A 19,168-nucleotide genomic window follows, 5' to 3' on the forward strand; every position below is an offset into this window, starting at 1 on the left:
GTACACGTGTCTGAGGAGTGCTCAGCTACTTGCACGTTAATTTCACGAGCAGGCTGTTCCGTTGATCGGATCAACTGGAACCCTCGACGTTGTAAGCGACGGAATGCCAACAAACTCTTTTTATGTATATATATATATGTATAATGTGTGTGTGTGTGTGTATATATATATATATATATATATATATATATATATATACATATATATATTATATATATATAAGTGAATGGAGGAATGAATTCAGAACATGAAGAGCTGGAATAGTAGTAGTTATAATAATAATAATAATAATAATTCCAAACCATTTGTCCTTCTTTCGCCATTTTCTTTATGTTATTTATAATCTTTTTCTCATCAGCTTCCATTTTATTTCTTTCTCGGTCCAAATCTCGCATGGCTCTGTTTAAAGCACGTTGATTCTGACGCAGCATCTGCTCTGGCGTCTTCTTGTGACCAAACAGCCAATCCATGCTTATAATATTAAAGCAAACAAAATGGAACCTCTAAAATAAACCAAAAAAAAAAAAAAAAAAAAATTCTTGTAGTGAACTTTTTCTCAAATAACAAAAATAATTTTAGATATTTAAAGTGAAACTATCAAACAGGAAGCAAAAACTTTAAAAAATAAGGTTTAATCAGAGGGAAAAAAGGCACACTTGTGACATATTAGAGGGGCTTTGAAGGCTAGTGCATGAAAAGGAAGAAATAATGACTTGTGTACTGCTGTGGGTAGGCAGAGTACATCAAGATATTGAATTATCCATATATTGAAAATCTGGTTTCAATGCCTGCTAAGAATATCAAAGTGAAGGTGGCGGTTTTAAACTACATGACAGATTAAGTTCACTACTTAAGAACATGTAGAATTCAAGAGGCTTCCATACAGTTTCTGTTTACCCAATTTTGTTAACAATACTTGAGTAGATTTAAAGCTATTGGATTGAATATGGAACTACTATACTCTTAGATGGCAGAAACAAGTAAAAGAACTTTCAGCATTTGTCATGCCTTGTAAGTGACTTGATCTGAGGCCATGCTATTACATCATAGTAAAGCCATTTAATCACCGAAAGTCACACAAAAAATGGTTTGTTGCTGACACTTTTTACACTGTAACTGTTTGAAACTTAGTAATGGGTGATTTCTTATAGATCTGTTTAACTCTTTAGCATTCAGATTATTGTCAAATGTGATACTTATTTATTCACATTGTTTTGAATTAATCATGCATTTCTCACTGCTTCAAGATTTTGATGTGATTGTTTATTTTTAGAATATCATTATAGGGTAAGTGTGAGAGGCCAGATATGTCCAGTTTGAACATAAAAATAGGTTGAATATTGGGGCTGGACATCATCATCATCGTCATTTAATGTCCGCTTCCCATGCTGGCATGGGTTGGATGGTTTGACTGAGGATTGGCAAGCCAGAAGGCTGTACCAGGCTCCAGAACAGATGTTCTGGCAAAGTTTCTACAGCTGGATGCCCTTCCTAATGCCAACCACTCCAAGAGTGTAGTGGGTGCTTTTTACATGCCACTGGTATGGACAGTTTAAATACTTAAAAGCTTAAGAGATCACTTGGTGCCTATAAAAAGTTGCCACTAAGTTTCAAACACCTGCTTTTAAACATAGATTGAATTACAGTAACACAACAATAATTTTGATACATCATAAAATAAATGGAAAGTAAATAATAGTTTTTATCTGTTTTAGCTGGCTAAAATAGTTCTTCCATAATTTAAATAAAAGAACTTTTTCTGAAAATAAATATAAAATTCTTTAGGAGTTAATACATAATGGGGAAAAATGGGGAATATGTGCCAATAAAGAAAAACATCAAAGGCAAAATTAAGACGAACAAATAGGACATGCAATTTACCTGTCAACTGCAAATCAAACTAATGAGTTTTTTTAGTGTGTTGGTGAAGTATGTTTATAAAAACACATACATTATTAACTAAGCTAATGATGATGTAGTCAGATGTAATATTAGATTCAATGAAGCTACTAATGTTGTCATGGATAGAGACCAATGGCAAAAGTAGATTGGCACAATAGTTGAGTACACAACATTTCTTATCTTATGTAGACTGGAGAAATCAAGGAAAATTTCCCTTTGACCAGATCAGTGGTTGTTTTTGATTTTGTGACACATTGAAGATTAAAAGAAAGCAAAAACAAAAGAAAAAACACTGGTACACTGGATAAAAAAAAATTACTTGAGCACTTCACATGGAAAGAGTATTCCTTCAGATTTTCCCCAACCCTTGAGCAAAACAATTGATGATTTGAGCAAATATATTTTAAATTCAAAGTTAGTGTGTAATATTCAAACTTTCTTGCAGTTTATCAAGCATACACTTGTAAATTAAAATGAGTGGTAAGAGTTTAATATGCACACTATCAGTACAATCACTGCACAACCATGCACCTGTGCATCTTAGAGAGAAAGCTTTTACTGATTAAAATTTAGGTGGGGGAGAGAGAAAAAGAGAACTATTCGTTTGTTTCATTAACCAAACTTGTGCAGAGCATAATTATGAATAATGTTTTTCAAGATGCTTGAAGTATTAATACAGAAGCTCTAATGCTTAAATCATATCTTTAAAAATTCACATTGCATCTAGATGCACCAGTGTGTTGTGGCACACTATTTGAGAATTGTTGAACAAGATATATGACAGCAAGTGAATATCTTTTTTTTTACAAGAGAGAAATTAAATTAAAATGTGATATAAATGTAAAAGGAATGTCTCTTAAATGTTGAGGAGCCACTGAAAATCAAGTAACAAACTTTAGATGTGAGCCTTTCAACCTCCTGGGTTCTACCACTTCTGATTTTTCCTGTAGATGTTCAATCTAGGTACCAACAGTGTCAATCTCACCAGTCTGGAAGTGTGGCCTGCAAAGATCCTGCATGAACACCCCACTTCCTTTCACTAACTTACATAAAAAAAACAAAAATACATAAGAAAAGCAGCAGCTTCAGATTATCAAGTACTACCTAGTTAGAGTTTTATCTCTTACCTACTTAAGACCAAGAAACCAGAACTAAGCATCAACCCATAATAGCTTTCAGAGATTTTTTTTTAATGAATATTTGTTTATGGTTTATTATTAATTCAGATTTTTTATTTCCTTTCTACCTAAATTTTCAAAATAGCTTTTATGTAAATCCAATAATTCATTAAGTCACAGATACATTTGCATATCAGACTGATAAATTTTGAGCAGCCACTAAATTCTTGTAGAGGAAAGAAGCCTATAGTGGCTCTCAAAAATTTTTTGCTTATGGATCTTCTATTTTACTCAGGGGTAGGGACCTTCATAACCGTTTGATGTCTAAAAACTCTGATTATATTTTTATGATTAAATATCATTAGACACTGTATAAAAAAAATTGTTGAAATATTTTGTATATTGTAGAAATATAATCAGTTTATTGTACATAAATTCTAACAACAAAATCTTATATGGACCCCCAAGGGTCATATGGACCCTGGTTGAGAACCACTGATCTAAATGATACATAAAAATCTTAATTTCTTATTTTGTTCAGTATTGTTTTTATATATTTTTTAATATTACCTCTGCTTTTTTGTTGTGAACATCTTTTCATATACCTGGCCAATTAACCAAGAAGACCCATCCACCACAGCAGTGCTGGTGCCATATAAAAAAACTCATGCTAGTGATATGTTAAAAGCACTGGTGCTGGTGCCACATAAAAACCACCCAGTACACTGTAGAGTGGTTGGAATTAGAAAGGACATCCACTCATAGAAACCATGCCAGAACAGTCAATGGAGTCTGGTGTAGCCCTTGGCCCTACCAGCTCCAGTCAAACCGTCCAATCCATGCTAGCATGGAAAAGGGATGTTAAATGATGATGATGATGATCATCATTATTTTATATAATTTACAAAACTTATCATTATCCAAAAATGAGAGACTATCCACTATTATAAAACAAGTATAGTATAATGATAATCATTGTGTCCACTTGTCATGTCACACATAGCTAAACTGCCCAAAGTGATCTGTGTTGGTTGATAGTATGAATGGCAGGGCAATAGGGTAGTTAGACTGGATCCCTGAGTGGGAGCACTCAACATAGTAATGGTGGTGAACTGTGTGTGTGTATGTGTGTTGCTTAATGAATAAAGTGGTGAGGGAAGAGGGAGATGAATGTTACATTCAAAAGCTCAACTCACCAATTGTTAGCTGGTCTATATCAATGTTTACAGAATTTTTGAATCACTGTCTGTGCACCTATCTGTTTGAAAGTACATGTGCATTTATGTGTGTATACATAGGGATAAGCCAATTGGGTGCAGCTGTTTGGATGTTGACAATTTGGTACTGGCGGTAGAGACACACATGCACAGAAATATACACATACCAAGAGATTGTGCCAAAGTATCTCATATCATGTATATAAATATGCATACACTCATCTATATACACATGCATACAAACACATTTTCTTTTACACTGCAACCATGCTAGGGAATTGCCCAGAAGGGTTTTGTTCATATTGACTGTAGAACATATTTTACTGTTCTCTATTTATTGAATGGTTAAGTTAACTCTTGATGCAAAGAAATGCAACTAAATGCAGCATCATTTTTGCATTCCCACACACACAAGCATGCACACATGACAAGGCTTTCCACATACTATCTCTCTACCAAATTACTTAAAAAACAAAATTTGCTCTTCCTAACTAGCTTTAGTACTGTTCGAGATATAAATTTGAAGACTTAAAAAATCAATCAATCAATCAATCAATCAATTAATCAACCAACCAATTGATTAATCAATCAAGACAAAAATAGAGATAACTAATTCCTTGGTAGTTGAATAGGTTGAACTGCTAGGAGGAGAAGATGAAGCTAGAGCAATACAACCAAGAGAAATTGAAGAAGCAGTTTATAGCAGCTGTTGATCTAAATACTGGATGGCTATTGTTACTAACCAAATAACAACAACAAAGAAAGACTACCTACCCCCCATAGGTGTTTTCAGTCTTCCAAATTGTTTAGTTTAGATTAAACTTAGGGTGATAGCACCTGCTCCCAGCAGTGTTCAGGAAGTAAAGTTCCAGACACCAGCTTAAATAGCATGCTAGAGACCAAATAGGATACAATTAGTGTTTTGATTGTTCTTTTATTTATTTATTTATTTATTGGTTTTTATTTTTTGAAACTTCAAATTCTCTTTACATCAATGGCAAATCCTATATGTCTATTATCTTCTCTATCTTCCTTATCACTGGCTTTCTCCATTTTGTTATTTTAAATAAAAGTAAAATAAATTAAAAAAAAAACTTCTTGTCTTTTATAAATTAAAAAAAAACTTCTTGTCTTTTATTAACATTTAACTAATGCTTCTCAGAGAGAGAGAGAGAGAGGACTGGTGAGAGAGGAAACAAGAGTGAGGAAAAGAAGGGAAAGATAAAACTAGAGCGAGAGAGAGAGAGAGAGAAAGAGAGAGAGAGAGAGAGAGAGAGAGAGAGAAAGAGAGAGAGAGAGAGAGAGAGAGAGAGAAAGAGAGAGAGAGAGAGAAACAGAAATGCTAGGAGGAAATAAAAAGCTAGAGCAAGGTAAAGAGAAAAAGAGAGGAGAGAGAGAGGAAGGGTAAGATGCAAGAGAGAGTTGTCTTGGGAAAGAGTCTAATCAACTTGTCTCTTGTCAAGTGCACAACAGCTTAATTGTCCAAATATTCTGTGTGCAGTATGTTCAGGTGTAAATTGGACTGGTGACTAAGGCATCTCAGAAAATTGATCGGATTCACCTGACTTAACGATCAAGTGGAATATAAATTAGGAAATAAATTTGCAAAAGAAGTCATATGCATATGTTTAATAGCTGAGAGGTTAAGAAATCCATTTTACAACTATATGGTTCTTATGGGCATGTGTCTTCTACTGTAGTTACAAGTTAGTGAATGCTTTGAGTGGAGTTTGATAAATGGAAACTATGTAGAAGTCCACCATGTATATATATATATGTCTTTTATGTTTTACCTGTTTCAGTTATTAGACTGCAGCCATGCTGGAGTACCATCTTTACTGGTACAAGTACTGTAAAGTAATATATCTAATGGCCTATTGAGGGCCTGATATAAATACTGGAGAACCACTAAAGCCAATACAGTGTAAATTATTGTTAGAGTTTAAGCCTACTCCTGCAATCTAACTACTATAATTTATTACACACTCCCTGTCTTTCAACACTATTATTTGTTATACACCTATAGACTAACTACCCCAGCTAACATAGATATAAGAAATATGCCCCAAACAGAACATTACTAGTTTTCTGGGGTTCTACTGTTTCACTGTGTTTAGTAACCATATAAAGCACGCAGTATAAGTTCATTATTTACAAGCAAAAGTAAAGTAAATAATTATAATATAAATTCAGATTAATAAAATATTACTAGAACCTGTTGAAAACAATACAACTGTTTAAATTCAAACGGAAAAAAAAATTTTTTTAATTCATTTGGAATTGTATTTTTTCTGAAGTGTTTGATTCTTGAGATATCTTCTATCTTTTGTTCCAGCCATTAGACTGTGGCCATACTGGTGTACTGCCTTGAAGAATTGGCCCCAATATTTTTTTTTTAAGCCAGGTACTAATTCTGTCGATCTCTTTGCTGAACTGTTAAGTTATGGGAACGTAAACACACCAACATTGGCTGTCAAGCAATCGTGGGGACAAAGACACACACACACACGTGTGTGTGTGTGTGTGTATATATATATATATATATATATATATATATAGGAAATAGTGGTGCAAGGTACCAATTTATATATATATGATGGGGTTCTTTCAATTTCTGTCTACCAAATCAACTCACAAGGCTTTGGTCAGCCTGAGGCTATAGTAGAAGATACTTGCCCAAGGTGCCATGAATGTGTGACTGTACCTGAAACCATGTGGTTGGGAAGCAAGCATCTTACCACACAGCCATGTCTGTGCTGAGATAGTTTAAGTTTCTCAGAGATGGTTTTGAAGGTGCAATCTTAGGAGAAAATATCTTTGAAAATGATATTTGTTTATACACATTTGTCGTTTCTACTTTCTGGGATGTTATCTGTTACATTTATCTTTACATCAAGAAGTAAATATGTTCAATAAAGAGCTAAATACAAATGACCATAACTGAAAATACTGGTTTATTTAGCTTTGTCTCTCCATTATGAATATCTTATTAAAATTACTAAAAAAGTATTGAAAGAATTATGTATACAGTAAATGCTTTAACTCTTTTAATATATAATCTGCTTGAGATTGTCTCAGTTTCTAAGATAAAAACTTCCTGTTTAATGTGGTCAAAATTAAAATATTCCTTCAAAATTTCATATTAATTTATGTTCCAAACACTAGCTAAGCAATGAACAAAATATTTTTTATTAAATTCTTTATATTTTAAAAATTAATCCAAACACAAGCAGTATACTTTAACAGAAGTATGATAACAAAAGGATTAAACAATCTTAGCTATTGGATGAAATCAAAAACACAATCTTTTTACATTAATATTCTGCTAGTGTATATCTAACACTTTAGCAACTCTTGAAATGTGGTACATCCTTATTTTCATATCAGTAAAAAGTGCACGTGGCTGAACTGGAACCCACAATCCCAGCAAATAATAATAGCTGCCTTGCAGAGCTGTACAGTCTCTCTCTTTCTCTCCCCCCTCTCTCTCTCCACACACACACATATATATATACATATTACAATTTAAAATAGTTGTTTCCCAGTCAGTTTGTCTTATGAATGAATGCAATGTTATGATAGATTATGCCTGCAATTCTATTCCATAATTAAGCATTGCAAATAGATTGTAGCAGAAAAAAATGCTACAGATTAAAACAAGAAATTGGTTTACTACATCTAGCATTTGCAGATTCATCAAATACCCAAGCTGAACATACAGACTAAAGACTGCCTAGATACGTGAGGAGTGTAACTGCACATTTTGGCTAGAGTTTGACTCAGCCCTCCTACCCTCTCTTGCACATATACATACACACACAATACCTGCAGCTTACTTGTTTACCTCCCCACCTTTCTTCTTACAAAACATTAGTAACACACCTAAATATTACTGCCATACTACCTTAGTATCACTTTCTTCTTCGTCCAATCTAATTCAAGCTCCAAGAACACTTATGTAAGAAAGTAATAAAAATATATGAACTTATAATATCCGTATGTATTCAGTTTCACTGTGAAATTAGGCCTACACTGGCCTTTTCAGAAGATTGAGATGAGAGGTTGCTTATTCAAGGCTGTCCTGGGTCTAATCAACAACCACCACCTTTACTACAGTGATGCACAAAATGGAGCACATAACCAAGATGTGAGCTACAGCTACATTTTTATATGAAAGAATGAGATCATGTACATTGATCACGAGGCTTCACAATTACACTATGAAATGTTTTTCTTTCTTTAACCTTATATTTTTCACTTTTCAAATTAATCATCACAGCATTAAGCATACAAAATAAAGAAATTAGCTATATAGTGAAAAATAGTGTTCTCTCACCGCTAGACTGACAGCCCAACATTGATGATTATTTGAGACAAGTGTGATGTCCTCTTAAGTGGAACATATACTAGAGTGTCTTATGATTGATCAAACATTATATTCTGCGTTTTTTTGTTGTAATTTTGTTTCATTCACTCATGTTAGAGAGGGTAAATTTGTTCAACCCACTAGAAATAACACCCATATTTTTAAAAGTGGAAAGACTCATTGGATAAAGAAGTCTTAGAAAGATTGTCGGAATAAAAAAGACTGGATGGACACAGCTGGAATGCTTTCCATAGTCAATCTGTTTCATCTGAGCTGGTCTGGGGTTAAACAAGTATATTTATTACAATGTGTGTGTGTGTGTGTGTGTGTGAGTGAGAGAGAGAGAGAGAGGGAGAGAGAGAGAGAGAGAGAGAGAGAGAGAGAGAGAGAGAGAGAGAGAGAGAGAGAGAGAGAGAGAGTTATTGGCAGGGGGCTGGTATGCAAGCAGATGCTACCAACATCTTGATGGATTAAAGTTAAATTTTAATGATATGGAATCAAAGACAACTGTGGAGTTTTCTTCTGTTGCAAAATATTTCATATAACACTGTATTCAATCTTTTGTAATCTTTTATTATTATTTTAGAGGTGGAATACCCAAGTTGATAAAATACTGGACTACAAAACATAGGTCAAAAGTTCAAATCCTGCAGCAAGCACTATGTTGCATTTCTGGGTGAAATATTATCTAATACAGACTGGTATCGTTATCCAGGATAAAAGTTCTCTTATTGTTCTGTTTGAAACAAAAGAAAATTTCTGAAACACAGGGAAGTTTCCAAAAGAACCAAAGCTTCTGATGATGAGATGTCAACTTTTGAGGATCTTGTAATAGTGATCTTTTTCACGTTAAAATTTTTCATGGCTTACTCAGAGGAGGTAAAGAAGCGTCCATTACCTTTTGCAAGACTTTTGAGACTTGTGGGAAGGAGATGGAGGGAAGGAAGAAAACATAACTTAAAGGATGAGGAGCATCAAGATATTCAGTTATTCTCAGATTAGAGATTTAGTCTGGATGCTTGCAACAGAATCAACTCTGTTAAAGTTGCTGAAGGGTCAGGCGATGATGTTAGAAAAAAACAAGTGTTAAGTTTACCATCCTAAAGTATAGGCAATTTTTTTTAATTGAGTTTCCACAATTTTCACAGACCAAATTTCAATTATGTTTGGGGTTGATCTGAGGTATAGTAAAGAAATCTGAAAAAGGTGCCATGGAGTGGAGGAGTTTGGAAGGGCAACCAACTGTAAAAACCATGCCAAAGCAGACAGAGCTTGATGCTGTCCTTGGACACACTGGATTTTGTCAAACAGTCCAACGCATGCCAGCATAGAACAGTGGGTACACAAACTTAACGTTTACAACTCTATGGACTAAGTTTGGCACCAAAATCTGTGAAATTCCACAATTATGTGTACACACACATATACACAAACAAAATGCATAATGCAGGTGTGTATGTATGTGAATATATTTATACATACCTATGTGCATATGTATATAGATGTGTGTGTGTGCCTATGCATGAGCACATATTTTGTATGCAAGAGCATGTATATATATATGTGTATTTTTATTTATAAATTTGAATGTGTGTGAGTATTCTCATAAAATGATTAAGGAATTAAACAGTCAATGATGAACACAATTCATTACAAGGATTCCAGGACTAATGCAAGGGTAACAACAATTATGATTATCCTATAAATTACCTCACATGATCTGTATATTTATCCTGCACAGTGTTGTGTAGTTCCATGTATTCACATCCAAAATGGAGATGTGTACGAACGTTCCCATGTGGCAGGCTTGATCATTGTTGAGATGTTTCTCTCTACATGAAACCATTGTTTGTCTTGTTAAACCACAAATAAGGAGTATTTATGCACTGATGCAGTGTTGAGCATTCATTCTCGCTGTCTGATATTAGTTTATAAATATATAAACTATTGTGTGTGTGTGTGTGTGTGTGTATACACACACACACACACAATTGGCTTCCTCCAGATTCCATTCACCAAATTCAGTCACAAAGCTTTGGTCCTCTGTAGCTATAGCAGAAGACACTTGTCCAAGGTTATACAAAGTCAACTATACCTCAATACATAGCAATAGTTTTCACAGAAAACTGATATCTGATAGGAACAATGAATGCTGGGAATCAAGGTATTGTAATTTTAATTGCCTCTCAGTAAAGCAACTTGAGGAGTGTTCCTTGTCTGAAAGTTAATTTACTGATTAAACTGGAGTGAATGGTTTACTTTTATTTTTGAAGAAACATGCCATTAGTCAGAATGTTTATCTGGTGTCAGTACCTACTCTGAAAAAGGGCCTTTTGTCTTGTAATGATTTCTTTGTTTATGCTAAAACAAGAACTGGAATTACAACATTGGCAGATATTTCTTAAAGTGTTCTTTCATAAAAACAAGCTTTCCTTCATGTTATATTTATGACATAGCTGCAGTTTTGGATGAAATCTAGGCTAAAATGGTTGATAGGAATTCAGTGCACTTTGCTGAGTGCACTGAATTCCTATCAGTATGATAATGATCTTTGCAATCTATAAATGGTCAATGAAGAATCTGAGCAACAATGGAATGGCTCAGCATCAGTGACAACACATTGTGCAAACTTTTCCATGAGATTTATGCAGATTAAACATTATGGTTAACTTTAAGATCTTCTTGGTCTGATATAGCTATTGAAGGCTGTACAAGTTGTACAAACAGTACAGAATGAACAGCAGGGAATATTCAAGATATGGTAAGACAGATGGAACTTGCTGAGAGCTCCCACAACTGTCTGTCAGCTTCAGATGAATAGCTGTTGTGTTCTGTGGGAAGGATTAAGTTGTTTATCAGGTCCATTGTAAAGGTTTGCAAGGTGCCTTGCTTTCACATGCAAGGTCATCCGGTACAGTTGTTGTGTCTGGCTGTTATAACAAAAGAGGTACTGTTGTGGATGAGTTTGAAAGGTTTGAGGTCAAATACTATTATTTCAAATGAATGTAAACCAACAGACCTTGTTTGCTGTACAAGGGCTGAGTTTATGGTGACTGAATGGATCAACTCTTTGGGAGAAAGAGGGGACATTTAGCTTTATAATGAGTGTAATTAGTATGAATGGGCTGCTCTGATTTGTCCTATGTTACTAGCTATTTACCTATTTCAAATATGAAAATAGTTTAGATTAAAAACCAATAAACAACAGGCACAGGCAGTTAGTATGTGGTAAGAAGTTTGCTTCCTAACCACATAGTTTAGGGTTCAGTGTCACTGCATGGCACCTTGGGTAGGTGTCTTCTACTATAGCCCTAAGCCAATCAAAGCCTTGTGAATGGATTTGGTAGATGAAAACTGAAATATATATATTTCCCTTGTAGCAAAATCATAAGAGGCGGAGAGAGAATATAGGTTCGTTTGCCCAAACAGGAGAAATTGTTGATTTCTCATTGGTTAAAAATTACTGTCCATATACGAATTCTAAACTTTTGTTAAAGAAATCTTTCATGAAGTACAGTTCTTAGAATTCATGTATGAGCAGTTATAAAAACCCTGATTTTTGGGAAATTATTCAGTGATCGTTGGTTATCACTCAAATCCACGACACTCACACTCCGGTGTGTGTTGGTTGTTACTCAATGCCATGACTGAGATCCTTAAAGTAAGATAGGGAAGTTAAAGGAAAGTTAAGTAGGGTTGTTGGGGATTATGTAAGGGGTGTTGTGGACATATGCTGTGGTTATTTAGGTTGCATTTAAATCTGTGGTCAAATTTGAAGGTAGCACTCCACAGAATGTGACGAGGCTGACCTTTTGAAATACAGGTACAACTCAGGTTTACCAGCTGAGTCATCTGAAGCAGCATGAAATAAAGTGTTAATTTTCTTTAGAGTTTGATACTAAATCTGATGGTCTTGCTGTAGCACTAAATTATGGGGACATAAACAAACTAACACTGGATGTCAAGTGGTGGTGGTGGGGGATAAAGAGACACAAAGATGTGCACACATACATATGACAGGCTTCCACACAGTTTCTCTATCAAATTCATTTATAGGTCACTGGTCGGTCTGAAGCTATAGTAGAAGATACTTGCTCAAGATGCACTAAGGGAGTGAGGCTGAAACCACATTGATAAAAAGGAAGCTTCTTACCACACAGTTATGCTTGTACTTATATCATTAAATATACTTATTTCTTTAAGTAAAACAGTTCTTGATTAATATTCTTATTTCCATGAATTCATAATTCTTCAACAAACCAGTCCTTGAAGAAGTGAAACAGAAAGTCTCCAGCAGAATATGAACTCATATGTATGAGGGGGTAAAGACAAGAGTTAGAATTGGATCAGAGCTGTCAGAGGAGCTTGCGGTGAAAGTTGGTGTGCATCAGGGATCTGTATTGTTTGCATTAGTGGTTGATGCGGTGATGGAGGGTGCAAGAGAGGGATTGATAATGGAGATAATGTATGCAGCTGACCTTGTTCTGATGAGGGAGACAATGGAGGGATTGAGGGAGAAGTTTTGGAAATAGAAGGAGACACTTGAAAGCAAGGTTTTGAAGGTAAACCTCAAGAAGACAAAGGTAATGGTGAGAGGGTGGAAAGAAAAGTTAGTGAGTAAGGTGGATCCATGTGGTGTATATGGGAGGAGGGTAATGGCAAATGTGATGTGAACAAAATGTGAGAAATGGATTCATGGTAGATGTACGAAAATGAAGAAGGTGACTGCAAAATTGGCGAGAGAGTTTGTTTGTGGAAGATGTGAGAAAGGAGCTGGAGGGCCAGCAGAACCAGTGGAAGTGCTATGTAACGAGGTGGAAACGGTGAGAGGGTTTTGTTATTTGGGAGACAGGGTGGATGTAAGTAGTGGATGTGAAGCAGCTGTGACAGCAAGGGGGGTGGAGTTCAGGGAATGTGGAGCATTGTTATATGGGAAAAGGTTCTCATTAAAGATGAAAGGAAGAGTCTATAAGAGTTGTGTGAGAGCTGCAATGCTGTATGGGAGTGAGACATGATGTCTGAGGGAGAGAGAGATGGTAATTTTGAGAAATGTGCAGGGTGGAGCTGTTTGATAAGAGGAGGACTGAGGATTTGATGGGAATGCTGGGGTTGAAGGAATCGGTGGAATGGTTGGCAAGAGTGAATGGAGTGAGGTGATATGGGCATGTGTTGAGGAGGGAGATTGTGCTTGAGGTAAATGGAGCACAAAAGTGAGGTGGACTGAGAAAAGGGTGGAGGGGACAGGTGGAGGAGACTGGGAGGGTTGGTTTGAAAAAGGACGCCCAAAACCGGGCAAGATGGTGAGATGGTGTGAGGGCAGTTGCTATGGCATTGAGGTAGATCCAGCCACCCCCGTTAACGGGAACAAAACTCGGATTTAAAACACTGGATGATGATGATGATGATCACTGCAAGAAACTGATCACTCGCCTGACTAGAAATAACAGCTAACTTTCCCTTAAATCATGTACAACCATCTTAAAAAGGGAAATACATTATATAATGTAGTGCTAGGTACATTTTATGTAGGGGGTAAAATAGATAGGATGGTCACAGTTGAAATGCTTTTTGTCATAGGTCTGTTCAACAAAGCCTGATTTTCAACTAAAAATGAATGCTAACTGCTTTGACAAAATGGTCAAAAATACTTTCGACCGTTGGTCTGCTCAATCAAATCTGACCTGGGGTTAAGCAACTAATTCGTATTCTATATAGTCGTGGTAGTTCAGGATGCTAGAAATAGTAGCCAAATCTTTGTAAACCACTCAACCATCTTTGGAAAGTAAAGAGTTCATTGGACAATATAGCTGTGCATATCCCTCACCTCGAAAAACAAATGGTTATCACTGAAATACTGTCGCTTATAGGTCTGCTTGATCAGGGCTAATCCAAACAACGACACCCATTTTACGAATTTTGTAATTTCACTGCGAGATTAAATGTGTACAAAATATGATTTCGTATATAAAGTCACTGACTCTTATACACAATGGCTCTGGTTGTGTCATAATCAACCTCATGTGGTTATGTTTGTGAAAGAGGAACATCATATGATGACATAAGCCTTGTGACAGATCGGTGAAATGGGAGGGTAAAGGATGCACACACACACACACACACCATAATAAAACCAAAACCACGTAATTTTTGCATGTGACCTCACACTCTCAGAACATTAAAGAGATCTTAAAACAGATGTTTTAAGGCATTTAATAGTCCTCTCTGTATTGGCATATTGAAAACAATTCGTGTGTTATTAAAGCCACTATCTCTGTAAACATTGTATGTAGGTGTGTTTATCTATGTATACACACACAAAGGTACATGTATATAAATATGCCAACTCCAAAGATCGCACACACACACACATATACTCTTTTACTTGTTTCAGTCATTTGACTATGGCCATGCTGAAGCACCACCTTTAGTCGAGCAAATCGACCCTATGACTTATTCTTTGGAAGCCTGGTACTTATTCTATCGGTCTCTTTGTCGAACCGCTAGGTTACGGGGACGTAAACACACCACTATCGGTTGTCAAGCGATATTGGGGGGGGGGACAAACACAGACACACAAATATATACATACGCATATATACGACGGGCTTCTTTCAGTTTCCGTCTACCAAATCCACTCACAAGGTTTTGGTCGGCCGGAGGCTATAGTAGAAGACACTTGCCCGAAGTGCCACGTAGTGGAAATGAACCCGGAACCATATGGTTGGTAAGCAAGCTACTTACCACACAGCCACTCACATATATATATATATACACAAACAAAACGTGACTAAGTGGAAGATGACACACTTGACCTTTTTTTTTTTATATTTTGCAGGACTAGGCGGGGTTGATTGGAAAAAGACACAAACAAGAATGTCAAATGGTTGCTTAGGTGTGGGCAGCAAACTAAAATAAAGGGTAATCCTGAGATCGGAAATATAGTCCGATTGCACGCAATTCCGTTAATGGTTCCTACGAAAACTGCACTGCTTTTAAACTACCCAATGGAATTTAAGACAACTTTATGTCAGCTCTGATCGAAGAAACTTTCGATGTAAAGAGGATCAGCTGAGACTATAAATCTTTTATTTAGGCTACTATTTATAGTTATATTATCCGGTGAGTCATTCTGCTTATCAAGACGCTAGAATGTGTAATTGAAGGAGATTTGGTTACTTTTTTTTAACAGGTCGAGAAAATGAATAAACAGATTTCTTTTCGTTGGCAATTTATTCCCTCAATCATGAGCGAATAAGCGAAATTATAGAAAACCAGAATAATGCTATCAAGTTTTTCTACTATAACTCCATTACAAATCTCGGATGTTTTATTGGAACATGAAATCAATCCATACAACTTGACTGGCACTTTACTATTACCGACACCGAAAGGATGACAGGCAGGCTCGTTCAGATAGAAAATTTATATGTTTAACTATTGGCACTGTAATAAAAATAAATAAACTTATAAAAAAAAGTTTAACAATTTCGAACTTTGGGCCAAGTCTACAGTATTATGAGAGCAAAACTAGTTTAGATCGACCCAGTCAACTGATGGGTTGGCATTCAAAACGGCTGTTTCTTATAATGACATTCGTAAGTCGAACTCGGAGAGTTTTGAACTCACTTTATACGAAACAACGCAAGGTATTTTACCCGACACTTGAGAGATTCTAAGCCATATGTAATCAGTATTAATTAAGTCTAAAATATATTTTAGTCACCTTTCAAGTTGTTTGTTAGCTTTTCGTTTGACACGGACAAAACCGGAGCATGTTTTCAATTAAGTACATAACGGTTTGTCACATAGGTGCAAGGCTAGAATTCTGTAAAGTATGGGAAAGGCTGGGGGTGGGGGAATAATAGATTAAAGGTAAAATCGAATTTGACAGGATGTGAATATGTGAATGGAGTAACTAAAGGGCTGTGACAAATTACCACAACGCATTTTGTCCGACGCCCATACGATTACGCCAATCCATCAATTAGAGGCAATATTTATTGAGAAGAGGTGTGGCATTGAGTAAGACTTTCTATACACTTTCTTCGACTCGGTCCAATTGATATTTTATGAAGTTTTTCACTGCTGAATTGGGACAACAAGTGTTGCAATAGCTGTGTGAGTCGTTAAAACGTCGAGTATTAGACAATTTTAAACATGTATTGCGTGTATGTATATAGACTCTTACATGTTTGAAACAATCATCAACTGACTTTCAATAATAATAAGAATAACAATTATATATATATATATATATAATTCTTTCTGTTTTCCTCTGTTATATTGGTGCGCTACGGTGGATTAATTTAAGACTTAGCTCTTATTTCTAGCAGGTAGATGCTTATTAAGCATCATTACGCTTCGTGCAAATTTATAATTCATAGCTGTTTAAAGCTATTATAACTGCGTTCCACCCATGCCACTACTGGTGATATCAAATTTAGAATTTATCCACAGATGATATGAACAGCAGTGACATCTAACTTCAAATCTCAGTGTTTGAATGTTTCATTTATATATATATATATATATGTGTGTGTATATATATATATATATATATATATGCGAGCGATCACACGTGTGTATAAGGTAACGCTAGAGATATAAAGTACGAGATATTTTGACAATTATATATATACATTATATAAATATATGTGTGTGTGTGTTTATGAAAACAAATATATTTTGTTGGAAAGAAAAATATAATATGAACATTAAATAAACATAAATGTACGAGTAAAACAGATATTAATCAGCATTTAGCCAATACTTACAATAAAAAAATCAGTTTAAAGTAAGAAAAGTAAATAAATCCTAGATTCGGAACAAAACTACTTCCTCCCCAAAAAGATGTCGTTTCCAGTGACGTCACCAATATTAGTGAATAGCCTTTAATAATTATTTTAAGTTGTTTGTACCTATTTAAATACACAATTTGACAACTATAAAAAAAAGTGGTCTCTTAAATATTTCTTATTATTAAGTATAGTTATTCGTCATGTGTTGGAATGAAATTTATATTTACTTAAACTAATAAATATTTGGTGTGTGTGTGTGTGAGTCTGTGTGTGTGTCGTGTATATGTATCTATGTGTATGTGTAAGTATAAAAAATTGAGTTAACTAGTTTTTTAAAATTATTATCTTAAGTATTACCATTGTTATTATTATTAATAAAGAAACAATTACTATTAATATCATGAAAAATATGATATAATCATTCAAATTTATTTTTCTTTAATAACTATTTCATGAATGTGTTTATGTCTATAAACGTATCTATGTGTGTGAGTATTTGTGGTTATATATATATATATATATATATATATATATATATATATATATCGTTTGTAGAAAACAAATTCGAAGAAGCACGCTCTAAGACGTAGAGCAGTTTATAAACCGGCTTTCCTCATTTTATATATATATATATATATATATATATATATATATATATATATATATATATATATTGTAATGAGTCACCCAAAGCTTTTTTTTTATGTTATCATTTTTTATCAAGTGCAAAGTTCGATATAATCGATAATGCCCTCCTACTCCACAATATTCCTGGTCATATGTCAATATAAGAATATTTTTATCACAAAAATATTACATAAACTCAGTGAACAAAAAGGGAAACACTAAGAAAATGAAATGCTAGTATATATATATATATATATACACACACCTTTAAATATATATTATACACATCCCAGTATAATGGCTTCTGACATAGGCACAAGGCCTGACTCGGATCTTTTCAATCAAGATCTCAGTACTCATTGGTGTTTTAGTTTATCCACTCTGAAAAGATGAAAAGGTATGGTTGACCTTGGCGAGAGTTGAGCTCAAAACATGAAGAACCAGAAGGAATGCGGCAAGGCAATTTTCTACCCCGATGTTTCAACGATTCTTCCAGCTCCCAATATAATAATCCTTTTTACTATAGGCACAATGCCTGAAATTTTTGGGGAGGTGACAAGTCGATTGCATCGACCCAAGCGCTCAACTGGCACTTATTTTATTGACTTCGAAATAATTAAAGGCAAAGTCAACCTCAACGATATTTGAACTCAGAACGTAAAGAGCAAGAAGAAACGCTGCTAAGCATTTTGTCCATTGCCTTTATAGGTCCCAATATAATAAGAACATTCAAGTAGATGATGTACCGAATGCAAAAAGTTTAAGTATTTTGATATTTTAAGATTGAGTTATTTCCCTTAGTTCGCTTTTTTTTCTCTTTCTATTACGCAAATTACTACTGACTCGAAATTTATCAATATTCACTCATCAAACGGGTTTGAGAAGATTATTCTTCGTTGATGAGGTCTGATAAGACGAAAACATGTGCCATACTAATAAGATTTTCTCATCTAAATATGTAAATTCAATTTTCTGAGAATTTGTATTTCTAAAATTATCTCCCTTCTCTGTGAGTGCTGCTAACAGTTACCATTAGGTTTTTGTCTTCTTTCTCCCACAGGCAACGCTTAAATTCAGTGTGCATATTTTGTGTACTCTATTGAGTGCATCACCTACTTGAATGATCTAAATTCATCTCAT

At 34.9% G+C, this 19,168-nt stretch overlaps 1 protein-coding gene across 1 annotated transcript in view; it reads right to left on the reverse strand.

The window, feature by feature from the left end:
* The window catches only part of LOC106878828 (charged multivesicular body protein 2a), a 35,613-nt gene extending 18,097 nt beyond the window's left edge, over positions 1-17,516 (reverse strand). Inside the window, exons 1-2 of the mRNA XM_014928167.3 lie at positions 17,378-17,516; positions 303-503 (exon numbers count right to left, since the gene is read on the reverse strand). Coding sequence (XP_014783653.1) covers positions 303-470 — 168 coding nt within the window. The 5' untranslated portion in view covers positions 471-503; positions 17,378-17,516. The remainder of the gene's footprint in view (positions 1-302; positions 504-17,377) is intronic.
* Positions 17,517-19,168: the final 1,652 nt, after the last annotated feature.

The sequence above is a fragment of the Octopus bimaculoides genome, chromosome 4 (assembly GCF_046866305.1).
Source record: "Octopus bimaculoides isolate indiv1 chromosome 4, ASM4686630v1, whole genome shotgun sequence".
NCBI lineage: Eukaryota > Metazoa > Mollusca > Cephalopoda > Octopoda > Octopodidae > Octopus > Octopus bimaculoides.